The sequence below is a fragment of the Xiphophorus couchianus genome, chromosome 1 (genome assembly GCF_001444195.1).
Source record: "Xiphophorus couchianus chromosome 1, X_couchianus-1.0, whole genome shotgun sequence".
Lineage (NCBI taxonomy): Eukaryota > Metazoa > Chordata > Actinopteri > Cyprinodontiformes > Poeciliidae > Xiphophorus > Xiphophorus couchianus.
The window spans coordinates 10,480,937-10,508,619 of record NC_040228.1 but is presented as its reverse complement, the minus strand read 5'-3'; the positions used below and the strand labels follow the sequence as shown (position 1 = coordinate 10,508,619).

The window sequence follows — 27,683 nt, the reverse complement described above, 5'->3', positions numbered from 1 at the left end:
TGTAATCACCCCATATGTGGCAGAGCTCCGAGGTTTGACTTTTTCATTTGAATTACTGAAATAAAAACACCTTGGGAATAAACATCCTGTCTGAAAAAAGCCCTTATTCTGTTGCAATGGTTTGTGTAGAAATGCAAGAGAGAGGCCTTTTTATTTTTATGCATGTTATTTGTATATTGAAAACGGAACTGGCTCAGTTTGTAGATTTTTTTCATGATAGTGTCATTAAACTTGCCCTCACAGGAGAAGCTGTTTCAGAAACCAGGATGTAGCAACAAGCAGATAAAACAACTTTTGCATGCTGATTTGTTAATTCGTGAGACTTCTAGTCTTTGTTTATGCCTTTTTTTATTTTCAAGACGAAACTTAGCAAAGGTTACTTAAATTGTTCAGCACATTTGAAACATTTTGTTAAGTTATAACTGCCCCTTTTATGCTAATGTTAGATTTTCCCAGGATTTTGTTGCAACATTTAATGTTGAACAAAATCCTTGTAGGCAAAATTTTACAGTTGGGATCTGCAAAGCTGTCACCTGCCTTCAGTTGTTTACGTTCAATATCCAAACTTTTACAGCAGTTGATGAAAAGATCACTTATTAAACCTTCCTTTACTCTCCCAACCTGTAGGTCCACTGGCTTTAATGCCAAAGAGTCAAAGTTTTGAGCATAGTCAGCACAATAGCAGACCAACATGATGAATTAAATCGAATAATTACAACAGGTTCACTTTAATTGTAACATGTGACTTTTATACATATATCAGCTTAGAAATATATAGTGTTAACTGTAGTGGATTAATTAGTTTATGTTTTCATTCACTCTTTAGTGAGATCAGCTGTCAACTGCACCATTCTTAACTCTGTTATAAAAGCACAGGTTTGCAGCATATGGGTGAAAAGCAAGTTTAGTTTTACTGAGTTGACACAGGCACATCTTTTCAAAGAAAGTGTGATTAATGACGCTGACCTTATGGAACAAGGACTGCTCTGATTAGCTTGACTTTCTGGTGAGATTTGGTTTCTTTGATATTTCCAATCTGATCAAGAATTTCCTCCACAGCAACCCAATAAGTAAAAAATGCTATCTACCAAAAATGGGTCTGAATCATGAATGTTGCTCTACCCCATTTCTCTGTCCCCAGTCAACCCTTCATCCTGTCAAGTTACCGGAGGTTTCAGCTGATGAGATTTGCAATAGAGGAGATCAACAACTCTACCAAGCTGCTGCCAAACGTGCCGCTCGGCTATAAAATATTAGACCTCTGCTCAGACACACAGAACTTCCCCGGAGTTTTCAACCTCATCTCTGACGAGAGTCTCATCCAGCCTTGGAATGACTCACAGAGGCTCACGTCCAAAATGGTCACAGTGGTCGGCTCTTACACAAGCACAGGGACGCTGAGTGTTGCCCCGCTCTTCATGATGGATTTCTTTCCGATGGTAAGCGTGCCAGTTGTTTCAATACTTTCTAAATAACCTGAGAAATGTCCTGTGCAATGTTACTTGAAGGTTCTGAAATGTCTCTTTCAACAGGTCAGTTATGGAGCTGCCAGTTCCGTCTTTTCAAGGAAAAATAATTTCCCGTCTTTCCTACGAACGGTCCATCCTAATAAAGATGTGATAGAGGTGGTTCTAAGGATATTGCGAGAATTCAACTGGCGCTGGGTTTCATTTCTTCACATTGACGACGACTACGGCAGAGACGGCCGGGATTTGTTCATTCGGACACTTGAGCACACAGAGTTCTGTCTGGCCTACACAAAAGCCCTTGATCATGACACAGACTACTATGAGGTTTTCCAACAAATTACGTTACTAGAGGTAAATGTCTTGATTGTTTTTGCACCAGAATGGACGGCTGAAGATCTCGTTGAGGCTGCCATAAAATATGACGTCACCAACAAGGTGTGGATAGCGGGAGATGCTTGGTCCTTACACAAGGAGCTTCCCAAAAGAAATGGAATCAGGAAAATTGGGACTGTTGTTGGGATAGCTGAGCCAAAAATGGCAATTCCAGGTTTCAATGCTTTCATCAATGCATTCAGAGCCCAGACTCAGGAAGAAGATGGTACGGAAGAAAAGTTTTGCAGTCAGGCTTGTAACTGCAGTATTCACACTGTCGCAGATATCATTGATGCAGATCCGTCCTTCAATTTCCCTGTTTACTCTGCTGTGTATTCTGTTGCCCACGCCTTGCACACTGTGCTGCAATGTGAAACTGGCAGGTGCAACAGGAGAATTACAGGAATTCCCCATATGGTAAGTATATATATATATAACTTAAAAACTAAAAAAATATATAGTTAAGTATAAATAAATAAATAAATATTTTAGTAAATATAAAATAAATAATAAAACTATATTTTATAAATAAATGCAGTTAATTTAAAAATCTATCTGTCCAGAAATAAAAAATTCATTGCACATCTGTTGTTTTCACATTTTGTTAGATTTAATGTTTCAGATTTAAAAACAAATATTGTATATATATATATATATATCAGATAAAAATAAATGTAAACTTTTAAAAATAATCTATGTATACCCTTTGGTAAATCATAGATTATTTTTGGAGTGGTCAGCTTTATGAGCCATACCCAGATCTGGTTACGTAAGTAGAACTTGGCAGACAACATGAAGTAGGCTAAAAGATCTCCAAAAGACGAAAGGAGGAAAATTATTAAGATCTACCAATGTGGAAAGGTTTACAATGCCATTTGTAATGATAAACACTTGCTACTTAGAATAGTGTAATTTTATCCATACTTTTTATCTTATTAATGGCACATACAGAAACCTGTAAATAATCCAAGGTCTATTTCTACCAACAGATATTACAAGAGCTGTGGAAGACCAACTTTACTCTTCTAAACCAGAGTGTTCAGTTTGATGAGAATGGTGACCCCTCCTTTGGATCATATGCAATAGTTTTCTGGAACAAAAGTGGAGAACCAGAGGAGGTTGGCCTTTACAGTTATCACTCGTCTTTACCGTTCATCATCAACAGGACCAAAATTCAGTGGCATGGAAATGGTTCTGTAAGTAGGTTTTTAAATTTTCCTGAAAAAAATCCCCAAAATACATGTTTGACTTCAATTTTTAGTGCAAGCAAATGTTCAGAAGGGAGCAAAAGGAGTAGCTTGGTGATCATGGTTATGGTGACAGCTGGCTTGTGTGATATCTACGTACATTGAAAATGATCTCTGCTGAAGCGTGACAGTGTTTTTTTATTACATTCATACAGCTTTAATTGCTTCATGGTTGTCAAACTCATGTCTTTGTTGAATGAACGCAGTATTTACTTTCGTGATGTATGACTTGAACAGGTGCCGCAGTCGATTTGCTCCGAAGAATGTGATGCTGGATTTGCAAAAAAACAAGAAGGACTCTACAAATGTTGCTTCAGCTGTACAAAATGCGAAAGTGGAACTTATATCAACAGCACAGGTAAATAATCCTGACATGCAAAACAACTTCTCATTTTTATTCATCTATCAAATGTAAAGCAACAGAAAAAAAGGAAGGCTGCTGACCGTCTTATTAATACAAAAAAGCTTTGTACTTAGGAAGTAGCTAATTCTGCATCAATGTTAAACATAGAAAAAAGGGAAACTACATTAATACTCAGATTTACTAAAATACTTCACAGAATTGACAAATACATATATAGTTAGATACCTTTTTGATATTTGATATTTGTGCTAGGATCACATTTCATGCATTGAATTGCTTCTAAATAAATTTTTTAATGTAATGGACCATAATTGGGCTCCTAAATCAACTTCCACATGGTGCCTCATTTAGTCTTGGTGCAATCATTACTATAACTTACCAAATATGAAAAGTCCTTTTGGCTAAATGCATTTTGTGCTACAATAATATTCAATCTTTAACTTTGAAATTTTGAATACACTGTTTATTTTTTAAAATATTTTTGTAAAAAGTATAGTTTTGAACAAACAAAATAAGACTGTGGTATGATATCTCAGTTAATTTAGCCCTTACTTGCTGACTGTCTATGTACTGTATCGTTACAACAACAGATCCTTACACCTGCCACAAATGTGACAACACAGAATGGTCTGAAGCAGGAAGTACTTCATGCTATCGGCGGCAGGAGGACTACATGCCTCTCTCGCATGATGGCGCTGTGGTCGTCATGCTTGGAGCTTTGATCTTCATGGGCCTCTGCGCAGCCGTATCTGTCCTCTTCTTTATTAATTACAAGACTCCCGTTGTCAAGTTTGCCGGAGGACCGATGTGCTTCTTGATTTTAGGCTGTCTTGCTCTGTCCAGTCTTAGTGTGTTCTTTGCCTTTGGTGAACCAACAACAGCTTCTTGTGTCTTGAGGGTTTTACCAGTAATATTTTTCTCCACCGTTTGTTTGGCTTGTTTTGCTGTGCGCTCTTTCCAGATCGTTTGCATTTTCAAAATAGCTGCCAGGTTCCCTAACATCCCCAGTTGGTGGATGAAATACAAAGGACAGTGGTTGGTCATCTGTGTGGCCTGTATCTCTCAGGCAGTCTTACTTATCATTGGCTTGACTGTTTTCACCCCACATCCTCAAATTGACACAGAGCGACATTCAGACATAATCATCCAACGCTGTGGCAGGAATTTCAATGAGGTATTTGGTTCTCTGATTTTAATTTTATTATTGATTATTCTTTCTTTTTGTTTCTCCTACTGTGGAAAAGACTTGCCAAAAAATTACAATGAGGCTAAATCCATAACTTTCTGTCTCCTGCTGCTGATAATCATCTGGATCATATATGCCACTGTCTATACGTTGTACCGCGGAAAGTACATCCACTTTATTTATGGAATGGCAGTCCTTTCTAGTCTCTACTCTTTTCTGTCCTGGTATTTCCTGCCAAAATGTTGCATCATCATTTTTCAACCTCAAAAAAACACCCAGCAGTACTTCCAATGTCTCATTCAGAGTTACACAAAGATAGTTAACCAATAGTCCCTTGATCATCTCCGAGACTTCTGAAAACGCTCCTTCTGGTTTGAATTGCTCTTTATGAGTTTTGAAAGTCCTATTTTTATCAAATATTATCTCAGCCAAAAGATACTCTCTGCTGAATTTGTCTAAAGAAAAAACAACTAATTTATCTTCAAATCTTCTGACAACAGATTCATATCAAATAATACTATTGGAATCTAGTTTTATTTGTAAAGTACTTTTAATTACCACACGGGAACAAAGTGTTGTACATTTTGCCTTTTGCACTTTACGGAGCAGTTGATCTGAGGAAACAGGAAGCTGGATGAAATATAATGAATCTTAATGAAAAACTTTTTTGGTGAAAACTTCAGAAAGGATTTTGTTACAGTAAAGAGAAGGTGTGTTCACAGAATGATTTTTTCTTTTTCATGTATTCTAACTTGCAGTGATAAAGAAAGGAAATAGCTCCGTTTGACTGTAGGTGACCGAGGTGCATGTTTTATTGCTTCCTGGGAATATCTAATGAGATCTTTTGTAGTCAGGTGTATGTAAATAAGATGTTTCAAGCAATGCTACACATCTAAAACTTGTATTTCCAAAGTTCTTTTAAAATATAAATGTTTATAACAATTAATTAATTCTGCATGATATTCAGTCACTTACATTTAAAATTTGCATACATTTCTATATTTACACATGCACTACTTTTACATTACAATAAATACATTTCATACAACCAAATGTTTTGTCATTTTTCTCTTTCTTTGTCTTGGCTGGTTGTCAAGATTTAAAAATGTTGCTTCATAAACTAATTATTTTATTTATTTCAATTATTTTAAAATTATTTCATGGGTTTCATGTGAATGTAGGAAATGAGTCTCATATTCCATTGACCATAAAAAATAGTAATTGATAAGGATACCTAAATACCTTTATACATGTATTTTTAATTCTTATTTTTTTGTCTGTCTGAAACTGTTTAAGAATCAGACCAAATGAGAAAAAAGTTTTTAATCTAGTCACTTAATGTCGCACCAGAATGGACGGCTGAAGCCCTCATTAAGGCCGCCATAGAGCACGACGTCACCAACAAAGTGTGGATAGCTGTGGAGGTATGCTTATTAACGCATACCTCCTGGTCCTTACACAAGAAGCTTCCCAAAGAAAATGGAATCAGAAAAATTGGGACTGCAGTTGGGATTGCTGAGCCAGTAATAACAATATAAGGCTTCAGTGATTTCATACATTCTTTTAAACCCCAGTGTCAACAGGAAGATGCAAATAAAAGAAAGCTCTGTAATCAGGTCTGCAACTGCACCAGTGTGACAGCCGAAGATATCATCAGTGCAGACCCATCTTTCTCTTTTTCTGTTTACACGGCTGTGTATGCCATCGCTCAGGCTTTACATACTGTCCTGCAATGTGGAGCTGCCAAGTGTAACAACAACACAACGGTACAACCACACATGGTGAGTTTATAATAAATTACATAACTAATTTAATTCAAATTTTAAAATAGAAAATATTTTTCTAATTACAAATGTTCTTTTATTTTATTTTATACAAAATAAAACATTAATTTGATTCATGTATTATACCTGGAGTGAATAAGATATTCATTATAAACTAATAAATTTTATGAGTTCAGTTTGAGTAAAGCTGCTAAAGATGGTGATTCTGCTAATCTGCTCAGGAGTTGATGTACTACTACAAGGTACTTTTGAAGATGTTTACAAAAGCTGAACCGAGTCAGTTTGGGTTTATACCACAAACCATTCAATGTGTGTTGCTACAATTTCAGTTTAATCAACTTTCAAACAATAAATATAAACAATGTAATCACACGAGTAGGGGAATTACACACTCACAATACCAACTTCATGAAGTTGCACCCCAGAGAGACCGCACTGTTCTCTGGGAATTTATAACTGCTGCACAGTTTCATTTCCTGTATCAACACTATCGTTTACACACAGAGCTTCGGTGAGTTAAGGCAGGGGCAGGAAATTATTTTTCCCAAAGGACCACAAAAGCAACTGTCTGTTAAAAAACAAACCACTGGCTGATACCAGTTTTCCAAGTATATAGTTGAGCTAAAAATTATTCTTGTCCCTGGTATATACAAGTATGTACACAGGACTCTGTGCAATCTGCACCTGGTGGAGTACATACCGTTCACAGACAGTGGTGCCATAGTGATCGTGATGGGAACCTGCACCTTAATGGGTCTCACAGTTGCTATATCTATTCTCTTTGCTATTAACTACAACACTCCTGTTGTCAGATCTGCTGGAGGACTGATGTGCTTCCTGATTTTAAGCTGCCTCAGTCTGTGCAGTCTCAGTGTGTTCTTTTACTTCGACAAACCCACAAGTGCTTCGTGTGTATTTAGGTTTTTACCGTTTCTGTTGTTCTTCACCGTTTGTCTGGCAGGTTTTGTTGTGCGCTCTTTTCAGATTGTTTGTATTTTCAAAATCGCATCTAAATTCCCGAAACTCCTCAGCTGGTGGATGAAATACCACGGACAGTGGCTGGTCATCAGTGGGGCATTCGTCTCACAAGCTGTTCTACTTTTAATCAGTTATTCCATAACCCGTCCCAAACCTTTCAGTGATCGATTGTTATATTTGGACAAAACCGTTCTAGGTTGTGACATTGATCTAAAATCAATGTCTGGCCCTGTGATTTTTCTGTCGTCATTATGCTGCCTTTGTTTTATTTTTTCCTACATGGGAAAAATACCTCCCAAAGAATTACAATGAAGCCAAATCCATAACCTTCTGCCTGATGCTGCTGATCCTCACCTGGATCATCTTTGCCACTTCAAGCATACTTTACCGGGGGAAATATGTCTCATCATTTAACGCATTGGCAGTACTGTCCAGTCTTTATTCTTTTCTGGTGTGGTATTTCTTTCCAAAATGTTACATTATTATGTTTCATCCCAACAAAAACACACAACACTTCCAAGGTCTGATTCAAAATTTTACCAAAACAATTAGTCAGTAGTTCTGTATGACTATGCTGCCCTCACAATGTGTTGCTCTTACAAAGCTAGACAGCTAGCTAACACTTGAGTTGTTGAAAATAATCCAGTCCTTGATAGTTTTCTTGTTTTATTTTGCAACTCTTTGCTGGTTTGTTTTTCTTTTCTTTTCTTTTCTTTTAGTTTTTGTAAAACTGTAACAAAACACAAAAGTATACATCAGCTACAGATACAGAAAACAATTAGGCAAACATGTGACTCCCAATTCTCTCCAATTAGCTAACGATGTAGCTTTAAATATTGGTTGGGAAACATAAAACTTTTCTACAAAATATTACACAATGCTGGAATAACGATTAATAAAATGAACTTACAGACAAATGGTGTCCAAGGAACAAACGTGTCTGAAGGACAGACGAAGACACCAACCGTACAGCTGGACGAGTTCTGCTTCACTGACCAAATTAAATTTGTAAACAATGTCCACTAGGTGTCAGTAAGGGTCCATAGTTTAACTTAAAATTTACCAACCAAACAAAACATAATGATGGAGTCAGCACAATGACTAATTGAGTCATAGAGACAACACGTATTCTGACATACTTGTCAGAATACCTTAGCTTTTGGCTTTTTATTAATATCATCTCAGGAGAAAAAATTATGATTTATGTTTGTTTAAAGTTCTATTAATCATTTTTCTTGTAAATTCTGGTTGAGGATTATGTGCCTTAGTGTTTAGGAACCATTCAATTACAATCGCTTTTTGTAGCCAAGAGAGAATAATGACTTTCTTAAATCCATATTTTAAACTCACCTTAACCTTTCATGATTTCTTTAAAGTTATTCAACTTCCATAAATCAGCTTTCCAAAACGATGATTTTATCTGTGTTTCTTTCGTTTTTAACCTGGCTACAAGTAAGAATTTCCCTACAGGGTCAATAATAGATTTACTCTGATACTGTGCTGAGGCTGAAGCTCTTTGTTGATGCCCACTGCCATCCATAGAGCTGTTGGAAATAATCTCTCAAATGATCAATGTGGCCAAAGGATAAGTCATGCAAAGCTCATTTGAAAGAGGATGTAGCTTTTCACCATAAGCCAAAATTATCTGGTTGAATGAATCAAGTCATTTGTATGAATTTGATTGTAACCTCATGCAGCAGCAACATCACGTCATCGACAACTCATTTCTACTTGTAAATCCGTCCATCCATCCGTCCGTCCGTCCATCTGTCCAGGTTGCCAGTCAATACAGTCAGTCTAGTTCAGCCAATCGCCTAACACAATTTTGGATTTTGGGAGGACATCAGAGCACCTAAAGAGGCTAAGTGAGAACTTTCAAGCTCATCCAGCCCTGTAAAACCTTTACGTCAAATAAAAACTGTAAAAAACAAAAAAATTGAACATGTCAGCGTTTCAGCAGGATGATACAGCTGACAGCCATCTACAATCCAGCACACAGGCAGTGTCTGCTCTCACTGAGCTGCCTGGAGGCCTGCCATCAGTGGCATTCACTGCTACATTTATGCTGATGTCGGAACGTGTTTGCACAAGATGAAGAAGATTCCGACATCTACAGTTCAGTCATAAATTTTAAATGTGGAGCAGACAAGGAGAACATTGTGCTGACTGCTGAATTGAAAGGGAAACAGCTTTAGGTAGAAGTTTTCAGCAGAAACCTCCACTTGAAGCATCGGCTTGACTGGAAATACAGGGGTTGTCAACATTGGAGGAAATCTGAATGCAGAGAGATTTTGAGATGAGATTCTGCAACCTGCAGTAATCCCATATCTCCATAGTGTGAGACCAAGCACTATCCTTCAAGATGACAACACTGCCCCACACAGACCTGAGACTACAGCCATAACTTATGAAAAGAAATTTGCTAAGAGTCCTGACCAGAACCTCATTAAACATTGTCTGGATAATCTTAGAGGTCCTGTATGTGCCAGAGAGACTGACCTATCCAAACTCACTAACTATCAATAAATGCTTGTTGAAGAATGGGATGATATCCCACAGCAATGTAACTAGTTGCCAGCATGAGGAAGTGTCATGTTGCCTTGGTTGCATTGTTATTTTTTTGCTTATTTGTTTGTTTTAGGCTTATTAAGGAAAGTTTGGTGTCTTCAGTACTTATTTTCCTTCCTTTATTAATATAAGACAGCCATCAACACACTAACCAATGATATTCTTGCCTCTTTTTCCTGTATTGCTATGACCTACTGTAGTTCTGCCATCATTAAAATAGTTGGCTTTGTAAGAATGAATCAATGTTTTACTTCTTAAATCTCTTCTCGGCTAAATGAATTCGTATGCAGACACTCAGAACATTCAACATGAGCGACACATAAGGAAATTTGGTGGATTTTACCACAATGTAAAATTGCATTTGGATTGATTCACCATAAAAGTGGTGGACTTCGTGGCTCATGGTGGTTGCTTACATTATGGGAGCATACAGAAGTGGATTAGAGAATGTTTGCATGCTGATATGTAAATTCTCCTTTAGCCATCAGCCATGCATTTATGACACCTCATTCATCTTCAGTTCTTGGATCACTGTAGCTCAGTCCCCAGCAGTGACTCTTGGAAAAGTTGCTTATGTTTTTATGCTGAAAGAGGCATACTGTAATTATGAAAGCTGAACAGGCGGTTGCTCATCTGCATCTGCTGGGATGTCTTCTGCCTCTCCTGATTGATGTAGTCACTGCCTCAGAGTTCAAGTTGGATGGGGATTATTTGATGGGGGGTCTTTTTGATATTCATCATGTCAGTGGAGCGTATCCTCATTACAAACCAGAAACCATTACCTGCTCAAGGTAGGTTTAGTAATCTTGGCTCTGATTTAAGATGTGATCAACCTTCCCTCTGAAATTTTACTCTGATTTTTCTTCCTTTGTTGACAGTGAACGATTAATCCTGTCAAGTTATCGGAGGTTTCAGGTGATGAGATTTTCCATTGATGAAATCAATAACTCCACTAACCTGCTGCCAAACGTAACTCTGGGTTATGAAATATTTGACCACTGCTCAGACATACAGAATTTTCCTGGCATTTTCAACCTGATCTCTGAAAATAATTTCATTTACCCATGGGAAGAGTTGAGCAAGAACGTTTCTAAAGTGATTGCAGTGGTTGGCACCTATACAAGCACAGAGACTCTGTCAGTGGCCCCACTCTTCATGACGGATCTTATTCCTATGGTAAGGCTTCATACTATTGATTTTAACTAAGAACAAAACATATAACTGCATGATGAGATGTACATTTGAGAAAAAAAATCTTTTTTTTCATAAAACAGGTCAGTTATGGGGCTGCTAGTTCTGTCTTCTCAAGAAAAAAGAACTTCCCATCCTTCTTACGGACTGTCCATCCCAATAAAGATGTCATTGAAGTGCTTTATAATATTCTGCAGAACTTCAACTGGCGCTGGGTTTCATTCCTTTACAGTGAGGGTGATTATGGAAAAGATGGCTTGGACTTGTTCATGAAGAAGATAAAGGATACCGAGATCTGCTTGGCATACACCAAAGGCCTCAACGAAAACACAGATTATCCTCTCTTATTCAGACAGCTAGAGGCACAAAGAGTGAATATCATCATTGTTTTTGCTCCTGAATGGACTGCTGAAGCTCTCATTAAAGGAGCCATAAAGCAAAACGTGACCAACAAAGTGTGGATAGCAGGGGATGCTTGGTCCTTGCACAAGGAGCTCCCCAAAGAAAATGGAATCAGAAATATTGGAACTGTTCTGGGGGTAGCTGAGCCAAAAATGAACATACCAGGTTTCAATGACTTCATCTATTCCTCCACAGGACAGTCTCAGCATGATGACAAAGATGAACAAACATTTTGTAATCAGATTTGTGAATGCCCCAATGTAACTGCTGCAGATGTAATCAACGCAGACCCATCCTTCAACTTTCCTGTTTACTCTGCTGTCTATGCCGTTGCACATGCTTTGCACAATGTCCTGCAATGTGGGTCCGGCAGGTGTAATACAGCTATATCAGTGCAACCATACATGGTAAGTATGCAGAAAACATACAACAGTAATTTTTTTATCTGGCAGTTTTTATGGTTTTGGAAGTTATTTGAAAGAGACAAATTAATTGTTGATGTTTATTTGTTTGGATAAATACCATCATTCAACATACACACACTTTCTACCAGAGCAAGATTAGCCCTAAGGATAATTATGTTAACAAAATGTACTAAAACTAATTAATTAGTTTGTCGGGATATTGGGTTTTGGAAAGTAGATCAGGCCTCTTGAACTTGTTTTGTCATATTAAAATAACAAACCTCTACATGTATTGTTGCAATTTCTTATGAAAACCAATCCAAATTTATTCTAGAAAATTGCTTTTCTAGAATAAATCTAGAATATATCTCCTAAATGTACTTGTGTTTGGTTGATGTTACTGGTTGTTAAATCCTAGAATGAAAACTATATATCTAAATCCATGGCATGACAAATTCATGTTCTACAACCATTGCACTTTTTGGATACAATAAAACTGTCAATGCAACAATAATTAAGGTGTCATTCAAATCACGCCGTATCTAAACATTTGTTGTACTTTGAATTCACCTTATTCATTCCACACTTTAAATATGAAGGTAGAGCAGTGACTGCATCCAAACTTTGCTTGTCAAATGCAGGTTTTAACAGCACTGAGAAAATCCAGCTTTGTACTTATAAACGAGAGCGTTCAGTTTGACGAGAATGGGGACCCCATGTTCGGATCTTATTCAATCGTTTTCTGGAACCAAAGTGGTGAGGCAGAGGAGGTCGGGTTTCACAGGTTCCCCCCATTTGTCCAGTTCTTCATCAACAGCACCAAGATTCAGTGGCATTCTGACGGGAAGGTAACGTTGGCTTTTCAAATCAAAAATTGAAGCACTACTACTAACATTAAACCTGGTTGGCTGTAGAGATGTAGAGGCATGTAAATAATATTGTGAACAAAAATGAAACACCACCCCTAAAAGGGAAAGCCATAATATAGTGTGTATCCTGTTTTCATTTCAATCCAACTAAATAATGGATTTATATATAAATTGTTCCATACACATCTCCACTCTATGCATAAATAACCCACCTCCTACCGCTCTGTCCTTTTGTTTAATTTGTGCAGGAACCAGCGTCATTTTGTTCCAAAGAATGTCCTGAAGGGTATTCAAAAGCACAAGAGGGAATCCATAAATGTTGTTTCCACTGTAAAATCTGCCCAGATGGGACTTACATCAACACGACAGGTAAAAGCTTCTACTTCTAAGTTTTTATGTTTTTAAAAAGTAGTAGAAGGTAAAAGCTTCTACTGTTTATGTTTTTGATACTTTTATTAAAAAGTCTAAGTTGACGAATCTTTGTGCGCTATTTGAAAAATGCATGGCATTTGACAGGGTTAGTTCTCATATTAACAACAGAGGCTTCTTCAGATGTGAGGTAAGATAAACTTCTGTAGGAGATTTTTCAACCTAGAAACATTTGAATTCTCTTTGATATTCATAAAGTATTGTTTTAAACAGAAGTGAAAGAAAGATGCTATCTGTATTTAAGCTGCAAATGTATATTTAGAGTTTTTCTCAGCCCTGTTGACCGTGTGGTTTCATTTTGTGTACATCAGAGGATCCCTACAACTGCATCAGCTGTAAGGAGACGGAGTGGTCTGACCCAGGAAGTACGCTGTGCAATCTGCGCCTGGTGGAGTACATACCGTTCACAGACAGTGGTGCCATAGTGATCATGTTCGGAGCCTCCACCTTCGTGGGCCTCACGGTAGCCATGTCTGCGCTCTTTGCCTTCAACTACAACACTCCTGTTGTCAGATCTGCTGGAGGACCGATGTGCTTCCTGATTTTAGGCTGCCTCACTCTGTGCAGTCTCAGCGTGTTCTTTTACTTCGACAAACCCACGATCGCATCTTGTGTGTTAAGGTTTTTACCGTTTCTGTTGTTCTTCACCGTTTGTCTGGCAGGTTTTGTTGTGCGCTCTTTTCAGATTGTTTGTATTTTCAAAATCGCATCTAAATTCCCCAACCTCCTCAGCTGGTGGATGAAATACCACGGACAGTGGCTGGTCATCAGTGGGGCCTTTGTCACACAGGCTGTCTTGCTAATCATTGGCTATTCTGTTGCCCCCCCAAAGCCTTACAGCGATATGTTTTCCTACACAGAACTAATCATACTCGGTTGTGACCTTAACCTCAAAGCGATATCTGGTTCTGTTTCTTTGCTCGCCTCACTGTGTTCCCTTTGCTTCATTTTCTCCTACATGGGAAAAGACCTCCCTAAGAATTACAATGAAGCCAAAGCCATAACCTTCTGCCTGCTGCTGCTGATCCTCACCTGGATTGTCCTCACCACTACAACCATGCTTTACCATGGAAAGCACATCCACACGTTTACCGCTCTGGCAGTGCTTTCAAGTCTCTACTCGTTTCTGTTATGGTATTTTTTTCCAAAATGCTACATTATTATTTTTCAACCTCAGAAAAACACCCAACAGCACTTCCAGGGTCTCATCCAGAATTATACGAAAACAGTTAGCCAGTAGTTGCCTTCAACTATGTTCTGCTTTAGACAGTAGCTGATGATTATTTTGCAGAAATTTCTTTCAGTGATGTGATACTGTTATAATCTTTATTTTGCAAACATTTTAGATAAGTGGGTGAGACAATTGATGTAAAGCAATAGCAAACACAGCAGAGTAAACGTAAAGCCGGTCTTCAAATGTTTTTGAGGAATTGTTCCAGCTGATAAATATCTTGTTGGCTGACTTTTATTTTGTTTCTCATATTTAAATATATACCAATAGATACCTATGTGATAACTATAATATTCATTAGATTTTTGATCTTACATTAGTATTTTTTCACCTCTCTACTCTTAAAATGTCTATATATAAATCCTTAAAATGTGCATTCAGATACAAATTTTTACACTATGATTTAAACACAAAATAAAATGGAGCCAGATTGCAAAAACCTCAGAACGCTCTGTAGTGAACCGAACATACTACTGTAATAATCTATGTACTATTTCTGTGTGTTGTTCCAATGTTTAATCCCTGTAAACATGACTTAATAAAATATATAGTTTGTTTTGTTTGTTATGTAATTTTTCATGTTTCGCTAATAGAAAGCAAAATGTCACCTCTGTTTTGAACAATGTTATGAGTCACAGAGTAAGAAGTACTAACTATTAAAATAGCAGCTATATTCTCATCCTCAATATTCTCTAGAAGCTGCTCTTTTGTGTTTTTTTTACTCAATAGGTCAAATGACTTCACAAAGAAAAAGCAGATCATATTTTTCAAACGATTAACAATCCATTCTTAAAATGAATTCAGGCGAACTGCATGGCTGAGATCTTGGCACACTTCTTTTAGTTTATGCATAAGCAAAGGAATTGGTAAACAACCACAACAACTAAGTAGGTTTTGATAACGGACTGATGGATTTGCCATGTTTATGAAGTATGAAGTATGTTGTTGTAGTTTTACATATATATAAATGTTGTTATCTCAGTCACAATCATCAATCATTATCAATGCTAAGCATCACTAACAATATGTGGGCACTTCCATCTTGAAAAGAAAGTATCAAATCACATCTTTGCCATGTTTTTTATAAACTCTGTTAGCAACTTACTACCCATTGAGGGGGTTATTATCTAAAATTTACATCTTTGAAAGCTTTGTATCATTTTATAATGTTATTCCCTCATCAAAAACTCACCTGGAGTGTTGCGTTGATTATTTCATGCATGTTAGAAGAATCCTTGAATCTACCCTGGCATTCATTCAGGATGCCTAAAAGCTTGCTCCCACCATGTGGTGAATATTTCTGCACAGGCTCACAGAGCAGCCCTCCCTCCTGACTCCCCCACTGAGCTAGACTAGCGGCTGCAGTAATTACCGAACACTTGGTGGAAATGTGTATTTGCTCAGCTTACCATACACACTACTTTTCAATCAAAGCTCACAAGAATGGTTGTAAATGCTAAAGGTGGGATGTTGAAAATAATAAGAGCTTGTTAAAGAGACAGAGGCCCAATTTCAAGGTGTCAAAATTACAGAGACGTTTAAAGTTTCTTTTAGCTATATCTGAAATATATACAGCATTTTTATGACAGCTGAAGGTAACATAGTTACTGGATTGTGCGATATGATGGCACTATGTGGCTGGAAACTACACAACGACATTAAAGACTAAAGATCATATTTGTTTTATTAATAAAACGCTGACATAGCTGTGAGCTTATGCATTCTAATGGCAACATTATAAAATTTATTTAAAAGAGAAAAACTTAAACTCATCTGACTTTATCATAGTTAGAAAAAAAGGCGATTTTAGTTATTAGTGTAAACATGTGAACTCGAATTAAATCAAAGTATTTAATTCTGCATTGTCCTCCTTGTACAACTTTTGTCAAAGCCCCAAAATCACCCTTACACCTGTCTCTTTGCACTTTTTTACAAACAGGTTGACGTAAATTCAAACTTTAATAGACTCCTGCTCTTGTTTTTTGCAAACTGCCACTGCCTCCCACAGAGGTCTTGCAAATGATCTGTGTGGCCAAAGATGAAGTCAAGCAAAGCTCATTTGTAAGAGGATGTAACATTTTACCATAAGCTAAAGACACCTGGACGAACTAGTCAAATAATTCGAGCTCATTTGCTTTTAACCACTTACGGACTTCGATCAGCAGCTTTATTGTTCTCATTCATATCTGATCCTTATGTGAAATTCATCCTGAATTCAAACACTTCGTGATACTGCTGAAACTTTTGCATTTTCACAAATATGTTGTAAGTTTGTTAGAGACTAAAAAAATGTTCAATGTTTATTTAAGAACAAAGCAAAATCTGTAAGCATGACTTCCGACTTTTTCAGTTTAACCACATTAAACATACACTATGTATCCAATATTCAATTGCTTTTGTATTGAAGCAAGTTGTAATAAAGTGTTTTTTGTTCCACAGCACACATGGCCAATATTTTAATTGGCAAATCTTGGATGTTCCAGTTGAGGTATTAAAGTTATCTAAATTATACAAATTAATGAACTAGACCAGGGATCTGATTAAAAGATTTTAAAACAGGATGACCTTTTTGACAGTGACTTCCAACTTGCTTGTGAAGAAATAAGAGAGACTCCTGAATTACTGGGATTTTCTTTGCATGCTCATTTGTTAACTGTCCACCAATCATTTCAAGATATCTATATCTGATATATGAAGCCATGCATAAAAAGCCCATGGAAATGCAACATTAGAGGATTTCCCTTTCAAGAGATTCAGAAGACCAGAAGCCATCGACTGGTCCAGGAAAACTTCACAAAAAATTAACTCATGAATAAATGTCAGTCATCTCACTGTAACTTTGTTCCACACTAATTGCGCAGAGAATAGTTAACTTTTCATGGAATATTTCCAGCCGTTCAGAAAACTAAAACAAAAACACAGACACAATAAATTTCCTAGTAATTTTCAGTCTCGTATCAGAAAATGGCATGATCCAGCCGTGGAGAAAATCACCTGAGAATCTCTCCAAAAATCCCAACGTGATTGTTCTGATCGGCCCGTTCACCAGCACCAACACTTTGCCTGTAGCCCCACTGTTTATGTCGTACCTAATCCCGATGGTAGGCTTTACTTTATTATTGCTGTATAAAATAAACAGTGCAAACCAACAGTTTAAATGTATAGTTTGTAAAGTTATTGTCACAAAACTGTGTGAATTATTATTCTTTCTACAGGTTAGCTAAGGCGCTGCCAGCTCTGCTTTCTCTCAAAAAATCTGATTTCCATCTTTTCTCCGAACAGTGCCTTCCAACAAAGAAATCATAGATATCATGGTTAACATCTTAGCTCACTTCAACTGGCGCCGGGTTGCTTTCCTCTACAGTGACAACAATTTTGGCACTGATGGACTGGAGCTTTTCAGAAAAGCGATTAAGGAGACCGACACCTGCCTGGCCTGCGCCAAGGTTCCTCGATGAAAATACGGAGTATGCTCAAATATTCAAACGATTGGACAAGCAGAATTTAAACACCATCATTGTTTTCTCCACCAATTTGGAAGCCGAAGTTCTCGTTGAGTCAGCAATACAACTGAATGTCAGTAACAAGGTGTGGATAGCAGGGGACGCCTAAACAAAAGGCTCCTCAGGTTGGAAGGGATCAAAAACATTGCAACTGTACTTGGGCTGGCTCAGTCGGTGTTGCCAATTCCTGGTTTTGATGATTTCATTTACTCTACCAAATGCCAGATGGCCAAAGAACAGAAGTTTTGTAATCAGTACTGCAACTGCAACAATCTTAGTTCCAGAGGACATCATTTCAATGGACCCGTCCTTTTCATTTCCTGTAATTCTGCTGTGTTTGCCATTGCTCATGCCTTACACAATGTTCTACAGTGTGGAGCTAATAAATGCAATCGTGACATTGAAGTCCAGCCGTATATGGCAAGGAAATAAGTGAATAATAAAGTACTACTACTACTTCCCCTATCTCTTGTTTTACACACTTTGTCTGGCTTGGTTTGTTATCAAGGTCTGCAGAGGCCTTGTAATGAGTCGCACAGATGCAGAATTTATTCTCCTGCTGCCACTTTCATGGCTAACAATCACAAAAAAATCACAATAGATCACAATAATTTTGTTTGTAATATAAAAAAGGGGAATAGACTGAGGAGAATGTATAATTTGAAGCAATCTGTGCTCTTTTCAGAACTAAAACAGTAGCTGCTACGTTCATTTTGTAAAGATGAATAATTAAAATGTTTGTGTTTCTGTTAGAATATTGACATTGTTTTACTATTATGCTCTTATTTTGACTGCTGATATCGGCTTTCACCTGTGTTTACACTAAACCTCCAGCAGATGGCACAAAACAACAACTTTCAAAGTCAACTTTGAGTTTGAACATCCAATTTTGAGTGTTTGTGATAGATGGATAGAAACCAATTGACCAAAAGAAAATGACATCATTTAAAATAACATTTAAAGAACCTGTTTTACAGTTTCAAATATTCAAGAAAATTTTGTATAGAAACAAAAAAAAAAAGGTAAACTGAATGTTTATAGTTATAGTAGTTTATAGTATATAGTTACAATGTCTTTAGCAAGTCTGAAACCTTTTTTTGAGACATTTCAGATATTCTCTATTGTATGGCACAACATGTTTACTCCATATTGAGTTAAACCTGCATTTGGGATTGAGATATTGTTGTAAAAGCCAGAAGTTCAGTGTGATTTTTCCGTTAGAAATTGCTAATATTGAATTAAGCTTACTTCAATATGTTCCAGATGGACAGAAAAGGAATGTAATTGTAATATATGTAAATAAAAGTTAAAATAAACTTTTTTTAAATAACCAACTCTGACATCTAATTAGACAACTATGTTGCACTTTACATGCTGCACTGTATATGTGTTATTAGCAATAACTGTTTGTTTTATTTTCTTCTTCATGTCTTTGTCAAACAAAAGCTCAAGCGATTTAGTCAGATTTTATCATCCTGATGTAAAATCATGGCATCCTCTCATGGTTAAACTTTGTTCTCTTTAAAGAGATTTTTTTTTAATGTAAGCTAAACATCTTGTTGTTTAAAAATGTTTGATCCAAGTAATAAAGAAGTAAAGGTCCAGATTTTGCAAATTCTTGATTTTCTTGTATTTTTTGCTTTCATTTCAATCTACAAGAATACAGAATTTCCCTCTATGTTAAAGTTGTCTGTCTGTAATTTTTTAACTACAAGGATTTCTTATGGTACTAATGATACTGTGGTTAACAATCGCAAAGGCAACTTTTTTCAGATTTCACAGTCTTATTATATTTCAGTATATGTGGGTTTTCTCCACTCAGCTCTGGCAGAAGTAAAGAACAAACTCAAACTGAAATAAAACACAATCTGTGGCATTACATACATCATTTATTCACAAACAAAATCAAGATCAAAGATTAAAAAGTGGGAAACAGCAAATCATATAATATTCTGTTCTAGCCTGGGTGGCAACATTGAAATAACATTTTTGATTCGGCTACTAATTTACATTAAAAAGGTCAAATGTAAGGTTTATGCATATCAGAGCTTGATTACAATTTCATTTAATTGTATTTACATTTTGAAAGGGGCAACTGGCCAACAGAGAAGAAAAGACAGAAATAAGACACCAAGGGAAGAGCAGGGAAGTTCGTTTTTTAGTTTGTTAATGAGGACAAAAGAAAATAAATCACATAAACTCACATTTGAAATAGTTAATTATTTTCTTTGATAAAGTGTGTGAGGTAGTGGGGGGCTGGAGGGAAAATTTAAACGTGCATCTAGATACTGTATAAAGATAAAAGTTTATTATATGCAACATGTTTGCATAAACTCCTGTCTTTTGAAACATGAGTACTTATTTGCAAAAGTTAGATTTTAGATATGGACAACATCTTGCAAAAGTATTATTGCTTCCTGAACTTCAGCTTATTTTACCAGGTTGCAACCTGGTAAAAAGTCAGTCAGGCAAAATTTTAAATGAAATAAGTGGAAGGACCATGAGTCCTTTTGTACAGCAAAGTAAGTCATTCTAGCATGTGTAACTTCATGGTTGTAAAAGGAGCAGAATGAAGTGTTTATAAAATGTTTCTTTTTTGAAGGAGGTGAAACTAAGACAATGCTTATTACCCTGAACACAAGACACAAGGGGATATTATGTTATTTTTCATCTCTGTCATCTGTGTGCTGTGCTGTCATGTTACTGTACTGACTGAGATTTGCTGTTTGAAAATGTTCTTAACTATGAATTAAATTGAAATTTTCCTATATAAGCTAAAAGAGGAAACATGTAAACGAGTGACATCTGTTTTTTTTGGTACAGGAATTAAACTTCAAACCCTGGTTTACTGTGAAAACTCAGGAGTAAATTTCAATGCTTTTGCATGCTAATTTGTGAATTCTCCTTCAACCATTTCTCAGAATAAATTCTATTACCACAAGCATGGAAATGAATAGGGTTCAGCATCACTAGCGTCTAACAAACCCACTGACAGTTCATGTCAGACCGGCAAACATTAATCGTGAGCATGAAACATTTTATTGCCGCCGTGTGTATGATGGGACTTTTTCTCCAAGGCATCACAAAATCCACACTGAGACGCTCAGAGTTTCAACTGGAGGGAGATTATTTACTTGGTGGACTTTTTGACATCCATTTTATCAGCTCACCTCCTTCACAGAAAAGACCTGAAGCCATCGACTGTTCTAGGTGAGTAGCATCAATTCATTAATAAAGTTTGTAAGTCTGACTCTTTTGAGAAGATAGCACATTTGTTCTTTTAAAAACAATATCATTGATAAAGAAATGCACATCTGTTGCACCTCCGTCAGTTCATGGCTTCCTTTCCCACAGGGAGATTTTCCTTCTTCCAAATTACCGAAGGTTTCAGTTGATGAGATTCACGGTTGAGGAAATAAATAACTCCACCACCCTGCTGCCAAATGTCACCCTTGGCTACGAGCTATTTGACCACTGCTCGGACACACGCAGCTTCACAGATATCCTCAAGCTCATCTCCGTCGATGGCTCCATCCAACCTTGGCGGGAGCCATCAAAGAATCGGTCCAAAGTGATAGCACTGATTGGTCCTTTCACCAGCACACATACCCTGACTGTGGCACCGTTTTTCATGGTGGATCACATTCCTGTGGTAAATATCCTTGCATGCCTTTCACTTAGTTATTAATTACTTTTTTATATACCAATTCTACACTAAACATTATTCTGTATGATTTCTCAATAGGTCAGTTATGGCAGCTCTGCTTCAGTTTTTTCCGAAAAACGCAAATACCCGTCTTTTCTACGAACAGTGCACCCCAATCAGGACACTGTGGGAGTGATTGCCATGATTCTTCAACACTTCAGCTGGCGTTGGGTTGCTTTCCTCCACAGCAACAATGACTTTGGCGTCGACGGCTTGGAGATGTTCATTAAAAAGATTAAAAACACCGACATCTGCCTGGCTTATTCCAAGGCCCTTGCTGAAGACACTGATTACTCACTAGTCTTCAAACAGATGGAGAAACAAAACCTAAATGTGATTATTGTGTTCGCGCCAAAGATTTACGCCGAAGCCGTCATTAAAACTGCAATTGAGCAGAATGTCACCAACAAAGTGTGGATAGCGGATGACGGATGGTCTTTAAACAAAAAGCTCCCCAACATGAAGGGAATCAGAAATATTGGAACTGTACTCGGGGTTGCTCAGCCAGTGGTAACAATTCCTGGTTTCGATGATTTTATCTACTCTACGGTAGGGCGGGCAATCAAAGCAGATGCCGAGCAGCAGACGTGCAATCAGGTTTGCAACTGCAGAAATCTGACAGCTGGACAAATTATTGCAGCAGATCCGTCGTTCTCTTTCCCGATGTATTCCGCTGTGCATGCTGTTGCCCGGGCTTTACATAACATCCTACAATGTGAAACTGACAGATGTGATGATGCTATACCAGTGCAGCCATCTATGGTAAGTATACATTAATCTTTTGTAGTTTACAGACATTTGTTGAAGAATTTCCTGTTTACAATCCCCATTTCCTAAAGTTACATAATTTCGCTGGTTGACGCAAAACTAATTGCAAATGTCGCGGGTTAGACTTCTTAGATGTTTTGCATAATTTTTACTTGCACTCACAGTGTTGTCTGAAATGATTTACATCTCTGAAAATGTTGACATTTTTGTCTCATTAAAACCACAAAATTTAATTTACACTTTTTTTATTTGCACCTTTTCCCCAACACAAAACAAATACATAAAAATGAAATGGAATAAATGTGTTCTTAAAGTAATTTTACAAGTAAAAATCTGAAATGTGCACAATGCATTTGTACTAAGGTCCCTGATTCAACACTTTGAAGAAGAACAGCCCTTTTTTAGTGCCGGTCTTTCTCTTCTCAAACGTTTCTCTTTTCCAGTCCGAGAGTCAGAGTGAGTTGGCCTGCACAAATGTCTTCTCAGAGTCTTATTTACAAAAAATATTGAAAGTCATGTATCATCTACTTCAAGATCATGTGCTGTTTTGTGATGGTCTAAACCCTGAAGTACTTTGAAATGAGTTGATGTAGCATTTAATTTCATTGCTTTTCAAAATGTGATTCACTAACCACTTTCAAAGTTCATCATGATTGTACGTTGATGACAGTTCTTGGTATGTTGCACAATTTATGTCAGGTGGTAGAAGAACTCAGGAAGTCCAACTTCACATTGCTGAACCAGAGTGTCCTATTTGATGAGAATGGAGACCCAAATTTTGGGCACTTTTCAATAGTTTTCTGGAACCACAGTGGCAATGCTCAGGAGGTTGGCTTCTACCATTTTAACCAATCTCCTGACTTCTACATCAACAATACCCAAATTCAGTGGCACACAGACGAAGAGGTGAGTTTATTTTATTAGTAATACACTCATATGACTGGGATTCATATGTGGATGATGATTGCTCTACATATGTGATGATAAAGCTTCCCTGTGCTGCGCTAATGAGCTGTCTTGTGCAGGTTCCGATCGCAATTTGTTCCCCCGAATGTCCAACAGGATATGCAAGAAAAACAATTGGAATCCATAAATGTTGCTTCAGGTGTGAAATATGTCCACCTCAAACATATGTCAACATCACAGGTAAATGACTTGAAATGTAAGAATTGTTTCTGTCTACAATCAAACCCAAAATTCACCAAAGATACAGCAAATCACCACAACGCCAACATGGAAACACGCAAAAACCTGCTCAGCAATAATAAGAAGGGTTTATAGTTTTAATGCCAGTAAAGATTTTACATTGATTATTAAAAATGGTATAAAGTATTTTGACTCATGCAATTTTTAAACTAAAATTTAAATAATTTCTGATTAATCTGATCGTTTGTTTTACAATGTTGATAAACGTATTTTACATTAACAGAGCTTGTTAGATGTCTAATCCACTATTCCAAACTTCTCAGTTGAATGAGTTTAATTTTAAAACTCAATCTGAATGAGGTATAAATACATTTGGGCTTAACTGCGAACAGAACCAAATCATTAAAAGCTCTTCTACAATTTGCCAAAGTTTACATATTGGTAGTCTTCTAAAACATTTAAACTGTAGATTTTTATTAAACTATATGCTTTTGTTTTTGCTTTATGTCAACTTGTACAAGTACAACTTAATTTACTTACAAAATTAATAGTTAATTTGTCCAGTTGCTTCACCAGCAAATGATATAAGCCAGGATTCTTTCTGAGGTCTCATGGTGATAGCAATTATACAATAGCAAAAAAATGTACTTCACATAGGGATCTTTAAAACAGGAGGTCAAATTATACAAAGCTGAATGAACATGATTCAACTGGAGTAAATGTATTCACTCAGTCAATTATAAGACCAAGTGAATTTGTTAAAAACAGAAGAGAATTGAACCTGTCTTGAATCTTCTAGCTATTTTTGACTGTTTATCTCTACTGTAAAACAGAGGATCCCTACAACTGCATCAGCTGTAAGGAGACAGAGTGGTCTGAAGAAGGAAGTACATCATGTAACCTGCGGCTGGTGGAGTACGTTCCCTTTACAGACAGCAGAGCTATACTGGTAATGGCCGGGACCTTCATCTTGCTGGGTCTCATTGTGGCTGTAGCTCTCCTCTTCGCCGTCAACTACCACACTCCTGTCGTCAGATCTGCTGGAGGACCGATGTGCTTCCTGATCTTAGGCTGCCTCACTCTGTGCAGTATCAGTGTGTTCTTTTACTTTGGTAAGCCCACAAATGCTTCTTGCGTCTTGAGGTATGTCCCATTTCTTCTGTGCTACTCCGTTTGTCTGGCATGTTTTGTTGTGCGCTCCTTTCAGATTGTTTGCATTTTTAAAATAGCTGCCAAGTTCCCCAAACTCCAAAGCTGGTGGATAAAATATCACGGCCAATGGCTGCTCATCACAGGGACATTCTCAACTCAGGCCATGTTGATTCTCATTAGCTTTTCTTCTCACCCTCCCAGACCATACAATGAGACATCATGGTACCAGGACCAAATTATTCTGAGCTGTGACTTAAATCTCGCTGTAGCTTCTTGTTCTTTTATTATTCTCCCTTTGCTTTGTTGCCTTTGCTTCATTTTCTCCTACATGGGAAAAGACCTGCCAAAGAATTACAACGAAGCCAAAGCCATAACCTTCTGCCTGCTGCTGCTGATCCTCACCTGGATTGTGTTTGCTACTGAATACCTGCTTTACCGTGGAAAGTACATCCACACTCTCAATGCTTTGGCAGTTCTGTCAAGTCTTTACTCTTTTCTCTTGTGGTATTTCATCCCAAAATGTCACATCATGATTTTTCAGGCTCATAAAAACACACAGAAATACTTTCAAGGTCTTATTCAAAATTATACCAAAACTATTTCCCAGTAGCATCTCCAGAGGAAAGTCTAAGCAAGTAAATAAAGTTTATTTATAAAGCATTTTTCACTGTTCAAGTCACAAAGAGCTGTACAACATGAATCACAGTTTAGCTATAGAAAATATGAAAACAAGCATGAGAAGCATAATAAAATTATGAGACAAGTGACAGGGTTTGGCTGTTGTGTCCACTCTGTCTTTGGTCCATCAATTCAAGGTAAATGCGTGTGAGTGACTCTCTTAGTTTTTATGTCAGTGTTTTGTCTAATTTAGACAATGAAAGGTGACATTGCTTTATGTAAATAGGAATACTTTTCACTTCAGTGTAAACATAACAAAATCCTGATCTCAGTCCTATAGAGGTGTATGCGAAGAAGATAACCTGTATTAGGGCAAATAAAACACCTCTGTCAGGAAGAATGGGACAAACTTCAAGCAACCTGTTTGGAGAAGCCAAAATGTTTGACCCAAGTTGTAATGTTTAAATGCAAACATCGCTGAATGGTAATTAAATGTGTGTGATCTGAATTTTATGAAAAGAATAAAACAAATCTGTGATAGAACTTGATGATTCTCCTCAGTATCAACTGTACTCACCCACAAATACACAATAAACGGAGACATTTAACCAACAATTTTGACCGCTCCACTGTTTTTGTGCATGTGTGTGTTCTTTTCTATTGGGCCTACCATGACTGGAAAACAAGCACTGATCTTCATACAGGGACTGGCAAAAAACTCCAAATCCCAGAATGCATTGCATCAACATTGTTTCTACAGAGCTCCCAGAGGAAGGGGCTCCGCAGCAGGGAAACAGTGTGGTGAGATGGGGAGTATTGGACTGCATCTTTGAAGAAGCCTTGGATCCAAAGTAAATATGCAGAATATTGTTTGGACAACTGGTGATTGTTTCCAGACTGATGACAAGCCTGAGTCTGACCTTTCAGCTCCTGTAGAAAAGTAATAATAAAATTATCATAGATTCCCTCAAGTCTGATCATGTTATCATAGCAGCTGAATACAAAGACTGCACAAAAAAACTCATAAATGAATGAATAAAATTACCTCTTTTCACCTTTTTGAAGCTTTATTCTTTGCTTATACCTGCCCTTAGAAACTCCATTCAGATTTCTGTTTGTGGAGAAATATTTTATCTTTTCCTTTACATGTCTGTTCCGTCTTGCTCAGTAAGTGCCCATCCCTTCCGCCCACAGAGGACAAGCTGTTCCGCCTTTCCACGAGCTGCCAACCTGAATTCAAATTCAGGCGACATTACTGTCTATCAATCACTTTAGTCTGTGGTCTGATTGCAAATTTTCCTCGAACAAATGAGTTCAGTGGTTTAGTTTTAAATTATGCAGGGATCATTTGTAAGAGGAGGTGGAGTTCAACATAGACCAATGAGCCGGGGTTAAATTCATTTGCATCTCTGTTTGTGTCTCTATTCTGATTGATCTTGTTAAAATTTATCTACAAACAATGAGACGGCGTCTCGGATATGTTTTTATTTCAAAGGTGTTGGAAGTGAATGAACAGATTGCAACACGTTACAGTTTATTAGACAATACTAGATGGAAGTAGCATATCAGAAGAACATTTTCATTAAGTGGTATGTTGCATTTAAGTATTGTGTACAAGTATGTCAGTCCTGACTTAACTAAATGAAACAATATTGAATCATGTAACAGTATGTACTAACATTGCAACTGGCCTGATTTTCTGAATAATCATAAATGAAAAAATAAAACCGTGTAAAGATTCAGAAAAAAATCAGTCTGGAGCTATCAAATATTTCTGGTAAACTTTCTTAATACACTCAACGTTTTCAAACCCTAACCCTGCAAAACCCATAGTGTTTATATTAAGTCTTTTGGCCATTTCTTTTTTATATACAACAGCAAGCCAAGCTCTACCTTTTAATTTATATTCATGTAATGTCCAGCGGACAGCACTGGATGTCAGTATTTAATAAATGATACAGTGGATCTGAAATCCACTGAGCCATCTAGGATGAAAACAGGCTTCAATGCTATCAAATCAGTAAAGGAAATGTTCTTTGTCAATATAAAGACTTATACATTTGCTGCTGAACATTTTCACTGCTTTATAACCTGACTGAATCATTAAACTTGCTTGTTGTTGCTTGATGTTAAATGTCCAGCATGATTCTTTTGCATACTGATTTGTAAGAACTCCTTCAACCATGTACCAGCCTGCGTTAGTCAGATGTCAAGTATTTTCTCATGCGTGGAGAGGAATGACAGCGGCTTGACCGACACCAGTTTATCACAACAAACTATAAACAGAGCTAATTCT

General features: G+C 37.1%; 4 protein-coding genes and 1 pseudogene across 4 annotated transcripts; all 5 read left to right on the top strand.

The window, feature by feature from the left end:
* The first annotated feature begins 322 nt into the window (after positions 1 to 322).
* Positions 323 to 4,993, top strand: LOC114145809 (taste receptor type 1 member 2-like). The gene is made up of 5 exons (XM_028019434.1): positions 323 to 1,439; positions 1,533 to 2,258; positions 2,831 to 3,037; positions 3,326 to 3,446; positions 4,040 to 4,993. The coding sequence occupies exons 1-5, from the start codon at positions 1,107 to 1,109 to the stop codon at positions 4,966 to 4,968; spliced, it is 2,316 nt and encodes a 771-aa protein (XP_027875235.1). The 5' UTR covers positions 323 to 1,106; the 3' UTR covers positions 4,969 to 4,993.
* Positions 4,994 to 5,798: 805 nt separating this feature from the next.
* On the top strand, positions 5,799 to 7,959 carry LOC114145568 (taste receptor type 1 member 2-like). The gene is given in 4 exon segments (XM_028019199.1): positions 5,799 to 5,802; positions 5,989 to 6,419; positions 7,077 to 7,685; positions 7,687 to 7,959. Coding segments are annotated over 4 exon segments (1,317 nt in total).
* A 2,518-nt stretch (positions 7,960 to 10,477) lies between these two features.
* Positions 10,478 to 15,029, top strand: LOC114156879 (taste receptor type 1 member 1-like). Its single transcript, XM_028037513.1, has 6 exons — positions 10,478 to 10,759; positions 10,847 to 11,144; positions 11,243 to 11,968; positions 12,607 to 12,813; positions 13,083 to 13,203; positions 13,575 to 15,029. Exons 1-6 carry the CDS (start codon positions 10,575 to 10,577, stop codon positions 14,501 to 14,503), a joined length of 2,466 nt encoding a protein of 821 aa, XP_027893314.1. The 5' UTR covers positions 10,478 to 10,574; the 3' UTR covers positions 14,504 to 15,029.
* A 2,377-nt stretch (positions 15,030 to 17,406) lies between these two features.
* LOC114145559 (taste receptor type 1 member 2-like) lies at positions 17,407 to 18,429 on the top strand (annotated as a pseudogene).
* A 2,596-nt stretch (positions 18,430 to 21,025) lies between these two features.
* On the top strand, positions 21,026 to 25,379 carry LOC114147858 (taste receptor type 1 member 1-like). The gene is made up of 6 exons (XM_028022553.1): positions 21,026 to 21,207; positions 21,352 to 21,649; positions 21,743 to 22,465; positions 23,171 to 23,377; positions 23,497 to 23,617; positions 24,451 to 25,379. Exons 1-6 carry the CDS (start codon positions 21,026 to 21,028, stop codon positions 25,377 to 25,379), a joined length of 2,460 nt encoding a protein of 819 aa, XP_027878354.1.
* Positions 25,380 to 27,683: the final 2,304 nt, after the last annotated feature.

Bases quoted from the DNA above. Each gene is read 5' to 3' on its own strand.
- LOC114145809 (XM_028019434.1), top strand. From the start codon at position 1,107: ATGAATGTTGCTCTACCCCATTTCTCTGTCCCCAGTCAACCCTTCATC. The intron at 2,259-2,830 runs GTAAGTATATAT...TTCTACCAACAG, and splicing joins TTACAGGAATTCCCCATATG to ATATTACAAGAGCTGTGGAA. The intron at 3,038-3,325 runs GTAAGTAGGTTT...TGACTTGAACAG, and splicing joins AGTGGCATGGAAATGGTTCT to GTGCCGCAGTCGATTTGCTC.
- LOC114156879 (XM_028037513.1), top strand. From the start codon at position 10,575: ATGAAAGCTGAACAGGCGGTTGCTCATCTGCATCTGCTGGGATGTCTT. The intron at 11,969-12,606 runs GTAAGTATGCAG...TGTCAAATGCAG, and splicing joins TATCAGTGCAACCATACATG to GTTTTAACAGCACTGAGAAA. The intron at 12,814-13,082 runs GTAACGTTGGCT...TAATTTGTGCAG, and splicing joins AGTGGCATTCTGACGGGAAG to GAACCAGCGTCATTTTGTTC.
- LOC114147858 (XM_028022553.1), top strand. From the start codon at position 21,026: ATGAAACATTTTATTGCCGCCGTGTGTATGATGGGACTTTTTCTCCAA. The intron at 21,208-21,351 runs GTGAGTAGCATC...CCTTTCCCACAG, and splicing joins GAAGCCATCGACTGTTCTAG to GGAGATTTTCCTTCTTCCAA. The intron at 23,618-24,450 runs GTAAATGACTTG...ACTGTAAAACAG, and splicing joins AACATATGTCAACATCACAG to AGGATCCCTACAACTGCATC.